The following is a 15,248-nucleotide window of genomic DNA, read 5'->3' as shown; positions in this document are numbered from 1 at the left end:
GTTCTGCAGTCCGTATGACCCCCTTATTTCCAAGGGTCATACCACTCATCCCACAAAGGGGGAGAATTTTGGAAGCATCCACAATAAAGACTCACACAACTCTTTCTCACTGCATCTTTGATCAGGTTTTTATTCAAACAGGCCGTGTCTCTATGTACTCTATGGAATGAAACAGATTTTCATAGTTTAAGCAGCAGGCTTTTTCTCTTCTGTGGTAGGTTTCTTCTCTGCTGGCTTCTTCTCAGCTGCTGGTTTCTTGGTTGCTGCAGCCTTTTTTCCTGCAGGCTTCTTCAGCTTCTTGACACCCACAGGCTTCTTTTCCTTCTTACTTTCTGCAGGCTTCTTGTCTGCAGCCCCCTTCTCTGATTTGGCTGCCAGTGCTGCTGCTGCTGCTGCTGCTGCTGCTTCCAGCTTCTTCACCCGGAGTTTGTGCTGCAACAAAATCAAACCAGTAGCAAAGAAGAATCAAGTCTCCAATCTGGATTAGTGGTGTTGGGATTAAAACATCTTTAATCCCAGCACTTGACAGGCAGAAGCATGTGAATCTGTCAGTTCAAGGACAGCCTGGTCTACATAGCCAGAGATAGAGCCCCTGGGAAGGGGGGCAGGAAGAGTACCTAATCTTCTAAAAAGATCAATATTGCAAATCACAGCTTACATTTCTGGCCTGGCGAAGAATGGTATTCCTGCGCATAGTCTTCGCGTAAGGGTTCAGCTTCAACATGATTCTCAGGTTCTTCAGTGGATTCTTCTTCAAGACTCTACGATGAATCTTCTTGCTGTAAAGAGGTGGCACTCATCAATCAACATGTATGCCTTTAAAAGTCACAGTACCAGGCTACAGCAAGAGTTAAGCATCAAAACCTTACCGTGGTGCTCGGAGGGCTCTTTGGATCTCTGGGCTTTTCAAGATTCTGCTAAGGTCTGTGTTCAACATCTTGTGCATGGGAAGGCTGGAAAAAAAGACAAGCAGTGCAAATTGTTATCTTCTAATCGAACATTTAAGAACTGTACAGAATTCCCGACCTCGTAACTTTTGTAATCATGGATCAGAGACAGAGCATTACCCCTCCACACAATGGGAAATGTAAAAATTCAATGCGTAATTTAGGAAGACTATAAATCAAGCCCGAATGTAAACGTACACTTTAGGTATCCATGTGTAATAAGGAACACGGGAAACTCACTTATAGTTACTCTTGAGGGAAGCAGCCTTCCGCCAAGTGCCATACAACTCATCCAACTTCCGGAAAGCACTTTCAGTCCAAATGCAGAAACGCCCGACATGCCCACCAGGAGCAAGTTTCAAAATGTTCAGCTTGCTTACATTAAGCAGAGTAATACCTTTAAAGGCAAGAAGAATCAGAGAGCTTGTATTCAACCAACAAAGGAAATGAAATACAATCTGTATGGCTTATAAGTTCAAACCATCATAGTGGAACTCACTCACTTGGAATCAGAACTTCCACAAAATCATGTTATTTCAGAAACACGGACCATGAAGTGGAATTTCATCATAACTGAAAACTGAGTGAGTGTGCAATAGGACAGACAGTGAAAACATTCTAAGAATTTACCAGGGATGTTTCTGAAGGCCTTGATGATACCATTATCCTCATTATAGATAATGCAAGGTCCCCTGCGCTGGATCCGCCGTCGGTTTCTCATTTTGCCCTTGCCAGCTCTCATTCTCTGAGAGGCATAGACCTGTAGAGAGAGGAACTTTAGTATTCTGACCAAGACATAACCTCTCTAGCAGATAAAGGCACTGTCAGCCAAGCCTGATGATCTGTTTGATCCCTGGGATTCACAATTCTCTGTTAGCACTCCCCATCTCAGCTACTAAAGCGTTATGGCTTGCTCAGTAACAATTTTCGTCAACCTTCTGAATCAGCTTACTGACAGCAGGCAACTGTCACTGAAAACAGAGTAGGACGCAAATTACAACATCATTGCAAGCAAAACCACACTGTATGAAGCCCTTCAAGAAAAAATGGTTGTTCTCTCACACACAAACGATGTGATACAGTAAGGCTCATATAAATTTCTTATTTTCTATTACCACAAATTAAATCTACATTATACTAGAGATATGAGGTTACCTACCGAGAACTTGGTTAACACGACCTTTATTTACGGATATTTCAAAAACTTCTATAATCTACATCCAATCAGAACTGGAAGCCTACTACCCACACCCTTTAAACCTCAACTTATCCTTTCAAAGCAAAATCTGATAGTACTGAATGGTAGACCTTCATGTTGAACCTACCTTTTTTATGTCATTCCAAGCTTTAAGTTTTTTAAGCAGTTGAACAGCCTCCTTGGTCTTCTTGTAACCTTCAACCTTATCTTCAACTACCAAAGGGAGTTCAGGAACTTCCTCAATACGATGACCTAAGAAAGCCAATTCAATACTTAACAGGAAAGTCTCAAGTCTTTACACACATACCCCAAAGCAAAATGGCATGCACTGTAAAATCAGAATTTCCACTAATATCATGTGTTTCAGAAACACGGACCAATTAAGTGGAGTTTCATCATTTTGACAGTTAAAAACAACAGGAATTTGTTGGGAACTACAATCAAGGACACAAATTGAAGCAAGTAGAACCGCTTTTAGTAGGCACTGAGGAATAGAATCCACTCAAGCTCATCTCACAGGGGTTTGATGAGAGGTAGAAATTAAATGTCCTGTATCACAGCATCACAGACCTTTAGACATTACCAATGCTGGTAAAGCTGAGGCAGCCAGGGCAGAACAGATGGCATATCGCTTTTGGGTTGTGTTCACTCTGCGGTGCCAACGCCGCCAGGTTTTTGTTGGTGCAAACATGCGGCCTCCCCGACACATCTGTATTCTTTGTCAAGAATTATATCATTTTTTCAGGATTCGAGTATTAGCAAGGTTATGACTTGCTTGCTCAGTAAGAATTTTCGTCAACCTTCTAAACCAGCTTACTGACAGCAGGCAACTGTCGCCATGAACAGAGTAAGACGCAAATTACGACATCACAGCAAGGAACCCCCCTTAAAACATCTCCAGACTGTGTCTAGAGGATGTTTATTAGGGACACTAGTAGTTTTAGACATGATTCAAAATATTATTAAATGTTAATAAATTAAGTCTAAGTCCAGTTGGGTGATTGCAAAGAATGCTATCAGAGAAACAAACAGGATACATTTCCAAAGGCACCCTGGCCAGAACGGTGGGTCCCACCACCTCGAACTCTGGGAATTCGAGCCACAGCTCTTCCAGTACCCCAAGACTCAGCACTGGTCTGATGACCTAAAATTGAGAAGAAATAAGTTTTAGGTAGTATGTCCTAACAACCAATGACTTTCTTCATGCATAGTTAAGGCAGTATCAGAATAGCCAAGGAAAATCACATGGTTCAGAAACACGGACCAATGGCATTTCATCACCCACTGCAAAGCAGCCCTACCCGTAGTAAATGGAAACCCATACCTGCTAATTCACTGACGGCATAGGGCTGTCTGTTGTTTTTCCTCAAGTTGGTGTGAACAAAGTTCACGATATCCGGTCGAATGGGAGCTTTGAACACAGCTGGCAAAGTGACATTTTTGCCAGATGACTCCCCCTTTTCAGAGTACACCGATATGAGGGGACGGGCACAAGCCTTGGAGGAAAGAGAAGGCTAACTTAGACACAGGGCAAGCATCAGCTCCTGTATGTGGAATCCAGACTTTAAATACACACTCTAAGACTTGCAAGCAGAAATACTACTTAAGAACTGGGGACCAGAAAAGCAGCTTCTGACGTGATGAACTAGTACACAAACTACAACAAAAAGCCCCAACAGAAACACATCACATTGTAGTAAGGAATATTCACTTGAGAAAATGGAAAGGGTAATTAACTATACTGACAACACCGAAGGCAAACTCTTCCCATCATTAAATGGTTTTGGAGGCAGATTGCACTTAAAATCCGAATTAAACGACAATGTCACAGGCTGTTATATACATGTCAATTTGTGCTTGTCTAGCATGTATGGTCTGGGTTAGCACCTTAGCCCTCCAGAGGCAGTTGTTCAAGGTCAGTAATGGCTTGTAGGAGACCATGAACTAAAACCATAATTCAAGAAACACAAGACTAAAGTATTACCAATGGGGCTATGATTTCAATAGTTTTACAGCCAATGAACTCCCACAAAGATGCCATTTTTTTAAAAAGAGAATTAAAAAACTGCAAAGGCAAAACTCAATCAAAAATTTGAAGATACCTTTCAATGAATGAGACCATGTAAACTCTACCAGCCCCCTTGCCTCCAACATCCCAGTCCTCTTTTCCTACTCTGAAAAATAAGTCACACTTTTAGTGTTCAACTTGCAAACTCTCATCTGAAGCCGACCCACACCACCTGCTCACTTCTCTGACCTTGTCTCCTAGATGCTCCTCTACATTCTTGTCCTAGACTAGGGACCATCTTCTCTTTGCTTTCTCACTTAAGCTCTCAACTAATAGGCAAACCTATTAAAGATGAACCTCAGCCACGTCACCAAATCCTAATTTACGACGAACCCTAATCCACTCATTAGGTATAGCACAAGACATCTGAAGAAAAATACTATTACTACTGTTACGTGATCGAGCTTAAGAGTTCAGTTAGGGCTCAAATCATCTAGGTTACATCAAATATAGACATTACTTTTTAAGGGACGAAGACCTTGCTTCTCTAGACACGATTTCAAAGAGGCAGAGACAAGCTTTTTGGGAGCTGAGGACCGAACCCAGGGCCTTGCGCTTGCTAGGCAAGCGCTCTACCACTGAGCTAAATCCCCAACCCAGAGACAAGCTTTTTAAAAAGCTTTAAAAGTAACCTCCCTCGGCGCTTTCCTTCGGAGACGGATACACACATTCACCGGGCGGCAAGCACATGCCGCGGGCAAGGCCCTCGCCGAGCTGCCACCGGGCATGTCTCCCGCACCCAGGGTAGGTTTCCAGAAGCCTTTCCCGCCCCCAGAACTCCGGAAAGCGAGGCCCCCAAGGCCCCTCTGTCGTCCACCCTGCGCCGTCTCCCACGTTGCCTCTAAGATGGCTGCCGCAGCGCCCACAACCCAGTTCCCTGCCAAAGAAACCGGGTCAGATCCCCTTCCCGGCTACTGCTGTCCTGCTGACCGTGTCCCGCTCCCTCCATTCTCCCTCACAAGCCCCAGAAAGCAGTGGGAAGTCCAGCGAGGAAGACCTCCACTCACCATGGCGGGGAGAGGAGAAGGCCACGCTCCTCTCGACCCGGCTGCTCCCACAGGAAAAGGAAGGACCCACCACTTACCCCACATATATCCTTCCACTTGACGCCGGCATCCTGCCCCGCCTCAAAACCACGTCGGAGAGCCCAAACATCTCTGTACTACGCTGAAAAATTTCAGGACACGATGTTATTATTTTACATGTGTTAAAATTTTTATCATTTTTTCCCCTAAACCTAAAAAGAGTGGTTAGAAAAGAGGGACTCCTTTTTGCGGAATAATTCCTTACTCGAGGCCAACTCTCGCGAGATGTTTCTTGCCCCCCCCCCCCCCCGTCACAATATCTATTGTAACTTTCTTTTCCCCCCGGTAGAAATGGGAGTCTATTGGAATAGTAAATGTGGCTGGATATTCTAATAAATTAAAACGAGGTGTTAGCGCTGAGTACAAACGAACTTAACGTTGCGAAGTAGTTCCGGCGGGGCGGGGTCAAGGCCTCTGACGTCAGAGTCTGGGCGCGCAGTTCGGTTTAAGCTGCTGGGGACTGGACCGTGGCTGGTGCGGGATGTGGGCGCGTACGAACCGCGCGGTCGAGGAGTTCTATGCTCGTCTTCTGCAGTGAGTTGTGGTTGAGGAATGGAGTGGCATCCTGTCCCTCCCGGCCTCTGTATCTCCGCTCGAGCCTTGCCACAGCTGAAGGCTTCGCGCCCCGCCGCCTTTGCTGGGTCTGGGCGAGGAGGGCCCGGGTCTCGGCGGTGCAGTGGGTTTGGCTCTGCTGAGGCCTGGGCGGCTGCTAGGCTCCCCAGGAAGCATGAGTACCTGAGCAAGAGGGGCAAGGTGACAATTCACTCATCTTAGTGATGCATCCACTTCTAAGTAGAGGGAGGCTCCCGGGGTACGGAGAACTAGATGTCAGACTTCTCCTGCCTTACGCTTTGACTCCTGAAAAAGAAATGTCTACTTGTCCACTCTTCTTGGGGTACCGTACGAGCTGCATTTGACCGTGAGCTGGCTTTAAATCAAGGTGTTTTTCTTGAGATGAGGTCTCAACTCTAGCCTAAACTAGACAGAAACTAACCTCCAATTCGCAGCGACACTCCTGGCCAGACTCCTGATCCTCAGGTTAGAGGTGGGAGCCCCGTGCTAGAATTCACATTGTTCCTTCAGTGAAATATTGCTAAAAGAGGATTCTGTCAATTCTACATCGAGTATGAAAATCGAGGACAGTGACTCACATCTGACCCTGCATCAGAATCACCCCGGAGGATTGTCAAAATACAGATTTACGGGCTCTACCTCCAAGGTTTTTGATTTAGTAGGTCTGAAGTAAGACCAAAAAGTTACCTTTCTAAATTCTAGGCTCAGGGTGTTGCTGACTGGGTATAGCACAGTTATTTTTTAAATGCTATAATGTTTAACCGCCATTATTGCTCTTCTTCCTGTTACAAAAGCAGTAATACTTGTAAAACTCTCTTTAACATTATAGGAGAAGAACTAGTGTGTTTTTTTGTTTTTCAAGACAGAGTTTCTCTGTGTAGCCCTGGCTGTCCTGGAACTCTCTGTAGAGGAGACTGGCCTCCAAATCAGATCCACCTGTCTCTGCCTCCCAAGTACTGGGATTAAAGGCGTGTGCCACCACTGCCCAGCTAAGAGCTAGTGTTTTTAGAGAGGCTAATGATGTCTTTGAGCTCAGAAACTTCAGATCTTTTTAACCGCTGTGATATTTCTGCCATGGTGTTAAGTACTCTGTTTTGTTTTAAACCCAAGGTTTCATGTAGCCCAGGCTGGCCTCCAAGCCAAGAATAAGTTAACCATCCTGCCTCCATCTTCATCTCTGTGCTGTCATTATAGTCATGCCCAATTTTTGAGGTTCTAGGGAAAGAATCCACGTGAGGCAAGCATTCTTATAACCGAGTAGAGGCTGTCCCTAGCCTCTATGGTTGTTTTATGGTAAAAATTTACTTAGATCCATTATGCTTACTAATTATTTCCTGGGTGTTTTCTTCTCAATGTGGCATTTGACTGCAGAATTCTTCCAAGGTAAGAGTTGTAAATCTAAGACCCCAACTTCCTTCTTTCCACCTTTCTCAGACTCCCCACCACTTGGGTTGTTTTGTTTCTTTGCTGAGGATTGGAGGTAGGTTGGTCTTGTGATGCTAGACAAGTGTTGTACCATTGGTCCCAGTCTCCTTGTTCCTGCCCATCTCTGCTGTGATACTTGGGGACTTTCTCAGGACTCTGACAAGCTCCAAGTCATTCACATTTATTCTTCTCCCAGAGTTTCTGGTACCCGATAACTGACAGTTCACTTTTTAGATTCCTGTCACAACTGGTTTTGTTTGCTATTTCCAGTATCTAGCAAGAATGTTTGAGAAACAGAAGTTAAATGAACAAGCAATATCCTTGAATTATATGTAAAGGACAATCACTTTTTAAGAAAAATTTACATTCTTGGGCCAGAGAGATGGTTCAGCAGGACTCATGGCAGGGGACCCACATAGTGGGAAGAGAAAATATCCCACAAGTTGTCCTCTGACTTCACAACCCACCCCCCCACCCCACGCACGCTCACACACACACATACTTACTTACACTTGAGTAAATAAGTATAATAAATAAAAAAATAGCCGTTTGTGGTAGGACAGGCCTTTAATAACCAGCTCTCTGGAGGCAAAGGCAGACAGATATTTGTGAGTTCAAGGCCAGTCTGGTCTACAAAGCAAGTTCCAGGACAGCTATGGTTGCAGGGAATTGAACTCAGGACCTCTGAAAGAGTAGCCAGTGCTCTCAACTTCTCAACTGCCAAGCCATCTTTCCAGCCCCACATATCTCTTTTTAAACATCCAAAGCTTTCTCTCCCCCCCTCTTCTCCCCACTTTTTTTTTTTTTTTTCCACAACAGTGTTTCTTAGCTGGGCAGTGGTGGTGCATGCCTTTAATCCTAGCACTCAGGAGGCAGAGCCAGGCGGATCTCTGTGAGTTCGAGGCCAGCCTGGGCTACCAAGTGAGTTCCAGGAAAGGCGCACAGCTACACAAAGAAACCCTGTCTTGAAAAACCAAAAAAAAACCAAACAGGGTTTCTCTGTGTAGCCCTGGCTGCCCTGGAACTTACTCTGTAGACCAGGCTGGCCTCGAACTTAGAAAGATCCACCTTCCTCTGCCTCCAGGGTACTGGGATTAAAGGTGTGCACCATCACCACTGTCAGGCCCTGGTTTTGTTTTTTAAATAGGCTGTCACTGTACAACCCAAGTTGCCCTGGTACTTGTCACCTTCCTGCTTCAGCATCACAAGTAAGGGAGTTACAGGTGTATCTCACCATCCCTAACAGACTTTTGACATTTTTTTAAAATAAACATTTATTGGGCTGGAGAAGTGGCTCAGAGGTTAAGAGCACTGGCTGCTCTTCCCAAGGTCCTGAGTTCAATTCCCAGCAACCACATGGTGGCTCACAACCATCTGTAATGAGATCTGGTGCCCCCTTCTGGCCAGCAGGGATACACAAATAGAACACTATACATAATAAATAAATAAATCTTTAAAAAAATAAACATTTATTTAGTTATTACGTACACAGTGTTCCACCTGCATGTATGTCTGCATGCCAAGAAAGGGCACCAGATCTCATTACAGATGGTGGTGAGCTTTTATATGGTTGCTGAGAATTGAACTCAGGACCTTTGGAAGAGCAGCCAGTGCTCTTAACCTCTGAGCCATCTCTCCAGCCCCTGTTTTTGTTTTGTTTTGTTTTAATGAATCTGGAAGGATGGCTCAGGGGCTAAGAGCACTTACTACTCTTGTAGAGGACCAGAATTTGGTTTCCACAGTGCACAGCAGGCAGCTCACTGTCACCTGTAACTTCAGCTCCAATGAGTGCCTTCGTGGGCACCTGCACTCACACATGCGTTGCCCCTTCCCTTACACACATAATCAAAAAAATTTATATTTATTTATTTTATATGTATGTTTTACCTGCATGTATGTATGTGCACTGGTTCGTGCCTGGTGCCTTCAGAGGTCAGAAAAGGATGTCATCCCTTGAAACTGGAATTATAGATACTGTTATGAGCCATCATGTAGTTACTGGGTCTGAACCCAGGCCCTCTGGAGAAGCAATAGTGCTTTAACCCCTGAGCCACCTCTCTAGCCGTCTTACCCACACCTACTCCTCACCAAAAAAATTGTTGTGAGATGAAGTCTCATCTGTGTCCCTGGCCAGCCTGGAATTCACAGAACTCTGCCTGCCTCTGCTGGGACTGAAGGCATGCCCCACCAAGCCTAACCTTCCTTAGTCTTCTTTTGTTTTGTTTCTCAAGACAGGATTTCTCTGTAGCTTTGGAGCCTGTCCTGGACTAGCTCTGTAGACCAGGCTGGCCTCGAACTCACAGAGATCCACCTGCCTCTGCCTCCTGAGTGCTGGGATTACAGGTGTGCGCTACCACCACCCGGCAAATGTTAAGTGTGAGTCTATTCTTTTCTTTTTTTGGTTTTTCGAGATAGGGTTTCTCTGTGTAGCTTTGCGCCTTTCCTGGATCTCGATCTGTATACCACGCTAGCCTCAAACTCACAGAGATCCGCCTGGCTCTGCCTCCCGAGTGCTGGGATTAAAGGTGTGAGCCACCACTGCCTTGCATCCTTAATTTTCTCTTAACCTAATTGTTTTCCCTTCTGAAGCTGGCCTTACAGCTGTTGTGAGGACTAAACATTTCCTGCTGATGTGTAAATAAAGCCAGCTAATTTCTGAGCTTAAATAACAAGGCTGATCCCACAGCTCTCTTTTCCACATATTATTGTGCATTTCAGGGAATTTAATGAAGAAAAGAAAGGAGTCTGTAAAGATCCGTTCATCTATGAGGTATGAGCAATTTATTTGGTTTTAAACATAATGAACATAAAATCATAAGGTTTTTAATCAGGTTTTTTATAATTAATTTGTATATGCTAAAATTTTTACCCTTTAAGGAGATAGTTCTATGAATTTTGACAAATACCTTCAGAAGTGCAGCTAACCCTATTAGCTGGACTATTTCCTGTCTAAAAATGTGTTCATATCCCTGTATTAGCAGTTTCATATGTCTCTAATACCTGCATTACTAATTTGTTTTCTGTCTCAGTAGTTTTGCCATTTCCAGAACGTCAATAAATAAAATATATGGTTTCTTGACTGGGCATCAGCGCCACACACCTTTAATCCCAGCACTCAGGAGGCAGAGGCAGACAGATCTCTGCGAGTTCGAGGCCAGCCTGGTCTACAGAGAGAGATCCAGGACAGGCACTAAAACTACACAGAGAAACCCTGTCTCGAGAAAAAAAAAAAAAAAAAACAAAAAAAAAAAAAACGCTAGATTTTCTTGTGTATGTGCATGCACATGTTGGTCCCTTATGGGTACTTATCAAGACCAGAGGTCAATGGTGGGTGTCTTTCTCAGTTGCTGTCTACTTTAGTTATTTTGTGACAAGGCTCCTACTCAATGTAGAACTCCTTACTTGGCTGTACTGAATGGCCAGCAAGCCCCAGAGGTTCTTCTGTCTTTGCCTCTTGAGCACAGAGCACTGGAGTTGTAGATACAAGTCCTTGTGTTCAGCTTTACATGGGTGCTGGGGATTGAACTGATGCCCTCATGCTTGAGCAACATTTACAAACTGATGTATTTCCCCAGTCTATAAACTAGGTTTTCTAACATGAGAATCCTGGCAAAATAAGAGAAACTTTTTTTTGTTTTGTTTTTTATCTTTTGAGACGGTTTCTCTGTGAAACAGTCCTGGAACTCTGTAGACCAGGCTGGCCTTGAACTCATAGAGATTCACTTGCCTCTGCCTCCCAAGTGCTGGGACTAAAAGTGTGTGCCACCACCGACCAGCAGGGAAACTTTTTTTTTCCCCACAGCTGAAGACCGAACCCAGGGCCTTGCGCTTGCTAGGCAAGCGCTCTACCACTGAGCTAATTCCCCAACCCCTAAAATATACATTTTTTATTTTATTTTATTTTTTTGAGACAGTTTTCTGTGTAGCTTTAAAGCCTTTCCTGGAACTCACTCTGTAGCCCATCTGGCCTCGAACTCACAGAGATCCTCCTGCCTCTGCCTCCCAAGTGCTAGGATTAAAGGCGTACGCTACCACCACCTGGCTAGGGAAACTTTTTAAAACATGTTCTTTTTTAGTAATTGGCCTGCAGCTGGTCTGTAGTACTTAAATTACATATAAAAACGCTGCAGTCTGTTTTTCACAGGCGGATGTACAAGTACAGCTGATCAGCAAAGGCCAACCAAGTCTTCTGAAAACGATTCTAAATGAAGACGAGTCAGTGTTTCTTGTGGAAAAAGTGGTAAGTATTGGGCTTTGTGGTTAGTTCTTAGTAGCCAAATTTGTTTCTTTGGGAATATTCTCATAATACATGTTTTCTTATCAGCATTAATGAAAGTGCCAATCACAGATATATACATAATTCAGACTTTTATAATATATTCATTAAGAAAAAGAACAAAGCCAGGTGTGGTGGCAAATGCCTTTAATCCCAGCACTCTGGGAGGCAGAGCCGGGTGAATCTATGTGAGTTTGAGGCCAGCCTGATCTACAAATAGAGTTCAGGACAGCCAGAGCTACAAAGAGAAACCATATCTCAAAAAATCAGAAAAAAATGAGAGCTAAGCCAGGCAGTGGTATTGGACACACCTTAACTCCAGCAGGAGTCAGAGGTAGACAAGTCTCTGAGTTTGAGGCCAGCCTGATCTACAAAGTGAGTTCCAGGACAGCCGGGGCTACAAAGAGAAACCCTGTCTCAAAACAACAACAACAACAAAAATGTAGGACTATGGCTGGGTGTGGTACTGTATATCTGTGATCCCAGCATGTGGACCTTGTGTCCAAATACATGAAAGGTAAAAAATTGAGGGCTGGGTACCCTAAGCTCATCTCTCACAAACAGTTTGTTTCAGTTGGGAAATGAAAATATCTAAATATCTGAGCACCTCTCATGGATATCCTGTGGTATTTAACTTTAGTTTATTATACTGTGCATGGTAGATATTTGTCTAATGTCATCAGATGCTTCCTTTACAAGTAGCAACTAAAATCAGTATCTTCGGGAGCTGGAGAGATGGCTCAGTGGTTAGGAGCACTTGCTTCTCATTTAAAGGAACTGGATTTGGTTTACAGCATCCACATGGCAGCTCACTACTGTCTATAACTCCAGTGCCAGTGCTCTTAAATGTGGAGCCATCTCTCCAGCCCCCTGTGTAGTGATTTCCTAGCACAGAAGAGAGTTTACTCTTGCATCTGACTAAATTATTTATAACATGTTTAAAGTTTTTGGAGAAGGAAGAAACAAGTCATGTTGAAGAACCACAGTCTGAAGAAACTGCTATTTCTGATTTCTCTGCTGGTGAAAATGTTAGGCCACTGGCCTTGCCAGTTGGGAGAGCAAGGTAAGTTTTTTGTGTGTTTTGTTTTTGTAAGTTTAGGGATAACGACAGAGGAGAGGATTTGAATTGAAACATTGCTGGGGCTGAGGATGTAGCCCAGTGTGTAGACTGCTTGCTTAGCATATATGAAGCCCTGGATTTGAGCCCCAGCACTGCATAAAACCACACACGGTGACCCACACCTCTAATTCTAGCACTTGGGAGACTGGAGGAGGATCAGAAGTTCAAGGTCATTCTTGACTACTAAATAGATTTGGCTGCATGATACCCTGACTCAAAGGGAAAAAAAAGTTGTAGCATTTAGTATTCTTACAGACATTGAAAAACTGTACCTCGCCCTGAGGCATCTGCCTTCCCCTCTAAGGATAGCCCTGTTTAGATATTCCATAGGTGATCTGTCTGTCTAAGAATAGCCCTGTTTAGATATTCCATAGGTAATCTGTCTGTCCAGTCCTCTAAGGATAGCCCTGTTTAGATATCCCATAGGTGACTGTCTGTCTAAGAATAGCCCTGTTTAGATATCCCATAGGTGACTGTCTGTCTAAGAATAGCCCTGTTTAGATATTCCATAGGTGATCTGTCTGTCCAGTCCTCTAAGGATAGCCCTGTTTAGATATCCCATAGGTGATCTGTCTGCCTTCCCCTCTAAGGATAGCCCTGTTTAAATATCCCATAGGTGATCTGTCTGTCCAGTCCTCTAAGGGTGGCCCTGTTTAGATATCCCATAGGTGACTGTCTGTCTAAGAATAGCCCTGTTTAGATATCCCATAGGTGTCCTGAACATGACCTAAACTGTAGTCACCTTCCTCTTTACTCTGCTGGTCTGTTTCTGTTGTTCTTAAATGTCTGCCTTGAATCTAGCCCAGTCTCTTCCTACTACTACCCGAATAATGTTTTTTGTTTTTGTTTTTTGATTTGCTTTGTTTTTCGAGACAGGGTTTCTCTGTATCTTTGCGCCTTTTCCTGGAACTCACGTGGTAGCCCAGGCTGGCCTCGAACTCACAGAGATCCGCCTGGCTTTGCCTTCCGAGTGCTGGGATTAAAGGCGTGCGCCACCATCACCCGGCCAGAATAATGGTTTTTAAATGAAAACATGATTGTGTTGCTTCGATACTTAAAAATCCTGTTTAGATTTTCATTGCCTTCATGGTAAAATCCAAGGTCTTCATTCTTGATGCATTGGAGCCTTTATTTTCTAACCCCAGAGATTCTCCACCAGGGGTGCTACTAGGTTGGCATTCCAGATACTCAGGAATGTTTTTGGGTGTCAGAGTGACTCGAGCTCTGGGCTTATAGTGGACAGCTGTCCTACACAAACATGAATTACCATGCCCAAGAAATCAGTATGCTTCCAGAATATACATTTGTATCTTAATCTTCCTTTCTTACCTTCCTGCTGTGTACATATGTAGTGGCCTCTACTCAGCCCCTTGCTACCTGCAAACCCAAGTCTTTGCCTTCAAGGAGTTCTGGAGGATAGAGTCCTAAGAATCCTAACATTATATAGAACATTAAGTGCTGGAACTGTTCCCAATAGTAATACGCCTTTATGCTGGTTTTTACCCTCCTCCAACCCCCACATAGAAGTTTATAACCTCACAGCTTTAATCCCAGCACTCGAGATAACCAAGGCTACACAGAGAAATGAACCCTTCTCAAAATCAGAAAAAGAAAAGTAAAGGTTTATAAGCTTTTTGTACTGGTTAATAAGTTTTTTTCAAGGCTTCTTGGGCTATCATCATAACTAGCCTCTTTTCTCTGTTCTCTAGGACTTGAACATTATTTGGTTTTCTTATGCCAGTATGTTTTGGTTATTTATGAGTGTGTGCATGTTAATGTGGGAAGAATACCCATGGATATGCACGCCTGGTAACAGCCTTGGGTATTGTTTCTGAGGTGTAGTCCAGGGCCATTCGTGGCCTAGAACTTGCCAAGTAGGCAAGGAGGGCTGACTTGATTCCAGGGTTCTCCTGTCTTCCTTTCTCCAGTGCATGAATCACCTATACCCAACCTTTGTTCTTATTTGATCTTATTTATATATTTATGTGTATTTGTGTGTATATGCCACATGCATGTGGGTGCCTGTGGAGTTCAGAAGATTTAGTCAGATTCTCCTGGAGCTGAAGTTACAGGCAGTTTAGAACCATGGGACAAGGCTGCTGGGAATCAATTTCAGACCTCCGGCAGAGCAACAAGTGCTCTTAACCCATAAGCTATTTTTCCAGCCCCGTGTGTGCGTACATGCATTTTTGGGTCCTTAGGCTTGCAAGGCAAGCCCTTTATCATCTTGTCCCCTTGGCCCTATCATTTCTTGGTTTTCTATTTTTTCATGCCTTTCATACCGTTTGAAGATTTCTGTGCTAACTTTTTAAAGTCCGATGCCTTAGAAATTCCCTTCTTGAATATCTGATAGTAAATTGTTATTATCTCTTGAAAAATAGAAATTTAATCTTCATTTTTTAGTTGACCTTTAATTTTGATAAATATATATATTTAATTTTGAATGGTAGAGAGACTTCTCTTTACCTTAATGCATATTCACCAGTTCATGTTTTGATATGTGTACATTGTCATTTTTCTCTTTCAACAAATATAGACTTATATATGCAAGGCAGT

At 43.6% G+C, this 15,248-nt stretch overlaps 2 protein-coding genes and 5 non-coding genes across 7 annotated transcripts in view; 1 reads left to right on the top strand and 6 right to left on the bottom strand.

Moving 5' to 3' along the window:
- Nucleotides 1–102: 102 nt before the first annotated feature.
- Rpl4 (ribosomal protein L4) lies at nt 103–5,304 on the bottom strand. The gene is made up of 10 exons (XM_036193620.1): nt 5,221–5,304; nt 3,470–3,641; nt 3,183–3,289; nt 2,716–2,854; nt 2,273–2,397; nt 1,578–1,707; nt 1,188–1,344; nt 870–953; nt 659–779; nt 103–432 (listed from the first exon to the last, which is right to left on the bottom strand). Exons 1-10 carry the CDS (start codon nt 5,302–5,304, stop codon nt 187–189), a joined length of 1,365 nt encoding a protein of 454 aa, XP_036049513.1. The 3' UTR covers nt 103–186.
- LOC118588123 lies at nt 1,453–1,523 on the bottom strand. The gene has a single exon (XR_004945524.1). It is a non-coding gene; the product is annotated as a small nucleolar RNA SNORD18 (small nucleolar RNA).
- Nucleotides 1,859–1,957, bottom strand: LOC118588125. The gene has a single exon (XR_004945526.1). It is a non-coding gene; the product is annotated as a small nucleolar RNA SNORD16 (small nucleolar RNA).
- Nucleotides 2,478–2,549, bottom strand: LOC118588122. Its single transcript, XR_004945523.1, has one exon. It is a non-coding gene; the product is annotated as a small nucleolar RNA SNORD18 (small nucleolar RNA).
- Nucleotides 2,922–3,020, bottom strand: LOC118588126. The gene has a single exon (XR_004945527.1). It is a non-coding gene; the product is annotated as a small nucleolar RNA SNORD16 (small nucleolar RNA).
- LOC118588124 lies at nt 3,364–3,431 on the bottom strand. Its single transcript, XR_004945525.1, has one exon. It is a non-coding gene; the product is annotated as a small nucleolar RNA SNORD18 (small nucleolar RNA).
- Nucleotides 5,305–5,732: 428 nt separating the features above from the next.
- Zwilch (zwilch kinetochore protein) overlaps nt 5,733–15,248 on the top strand; it is a 33,449-nt gene continuing 23,933 nt past the window's right edge. Inside the window, exons 1-4 of the mRNA XM_036193452.1 lie at nt 5,733–5,832; nt 10,015–10,066; nt 11,441–11,536; nt 12,517–12,635. Of these exons, the coding sequence (XP_036049345.1) occupies nt 5,780–5,832; nt 10,015–10,066; nt 11,441–11,536; nt 12,517–12,635 (320 nt within the window). The 5' untranslated portion in view covers nt 5,733–5,779. The remainder of the gene's footprint in view (nt 5,833–10,014; nt 10,067–11,440; nt 11,537–12,516; nt 12,636–15,248) is intronic.

Source organism: Onychomys torridus, chromosome 7 (genome assembly GCF_903995425.1).
Source record: "Onychomys torridus chromosome 7, mOncTor1.1, whole genome shotgun sequence".
NCBI lineage: Eukaryota > Metazoa > Chordata > Mammalia > Rodentia > Cricetidae > Onychomys > Onychomys torridus.
This window is presented reverse-complemented; position numbering and strand designations above follow the sequence as displayed.

Bases quoted from the DNA above. Each gene is read 5' to 3' on its own strand.
- Rpl4 (XM_036193620.1), bottom strand. From the start codon at position 5,304: ATGTGGGGTAAGTGGTGGGTCCTTCCTTTTCCTGTGGGAGCAGCCGGG. The intron at 2,398-2,715 runs GTCTGTGATGCT...TGGCTTTCTTAG, and splicing joins AGCATTGGTAATGTCTAAAG to GTCATCGTATTGAGGAAGTT. The intron at 780-869 runs GTAAGGTTTTGA...ACCTCTTTACAG, and splicing joins AGAGCCCTCCGAGCACCACG to CAAGAAGATTCATCGTAGAG.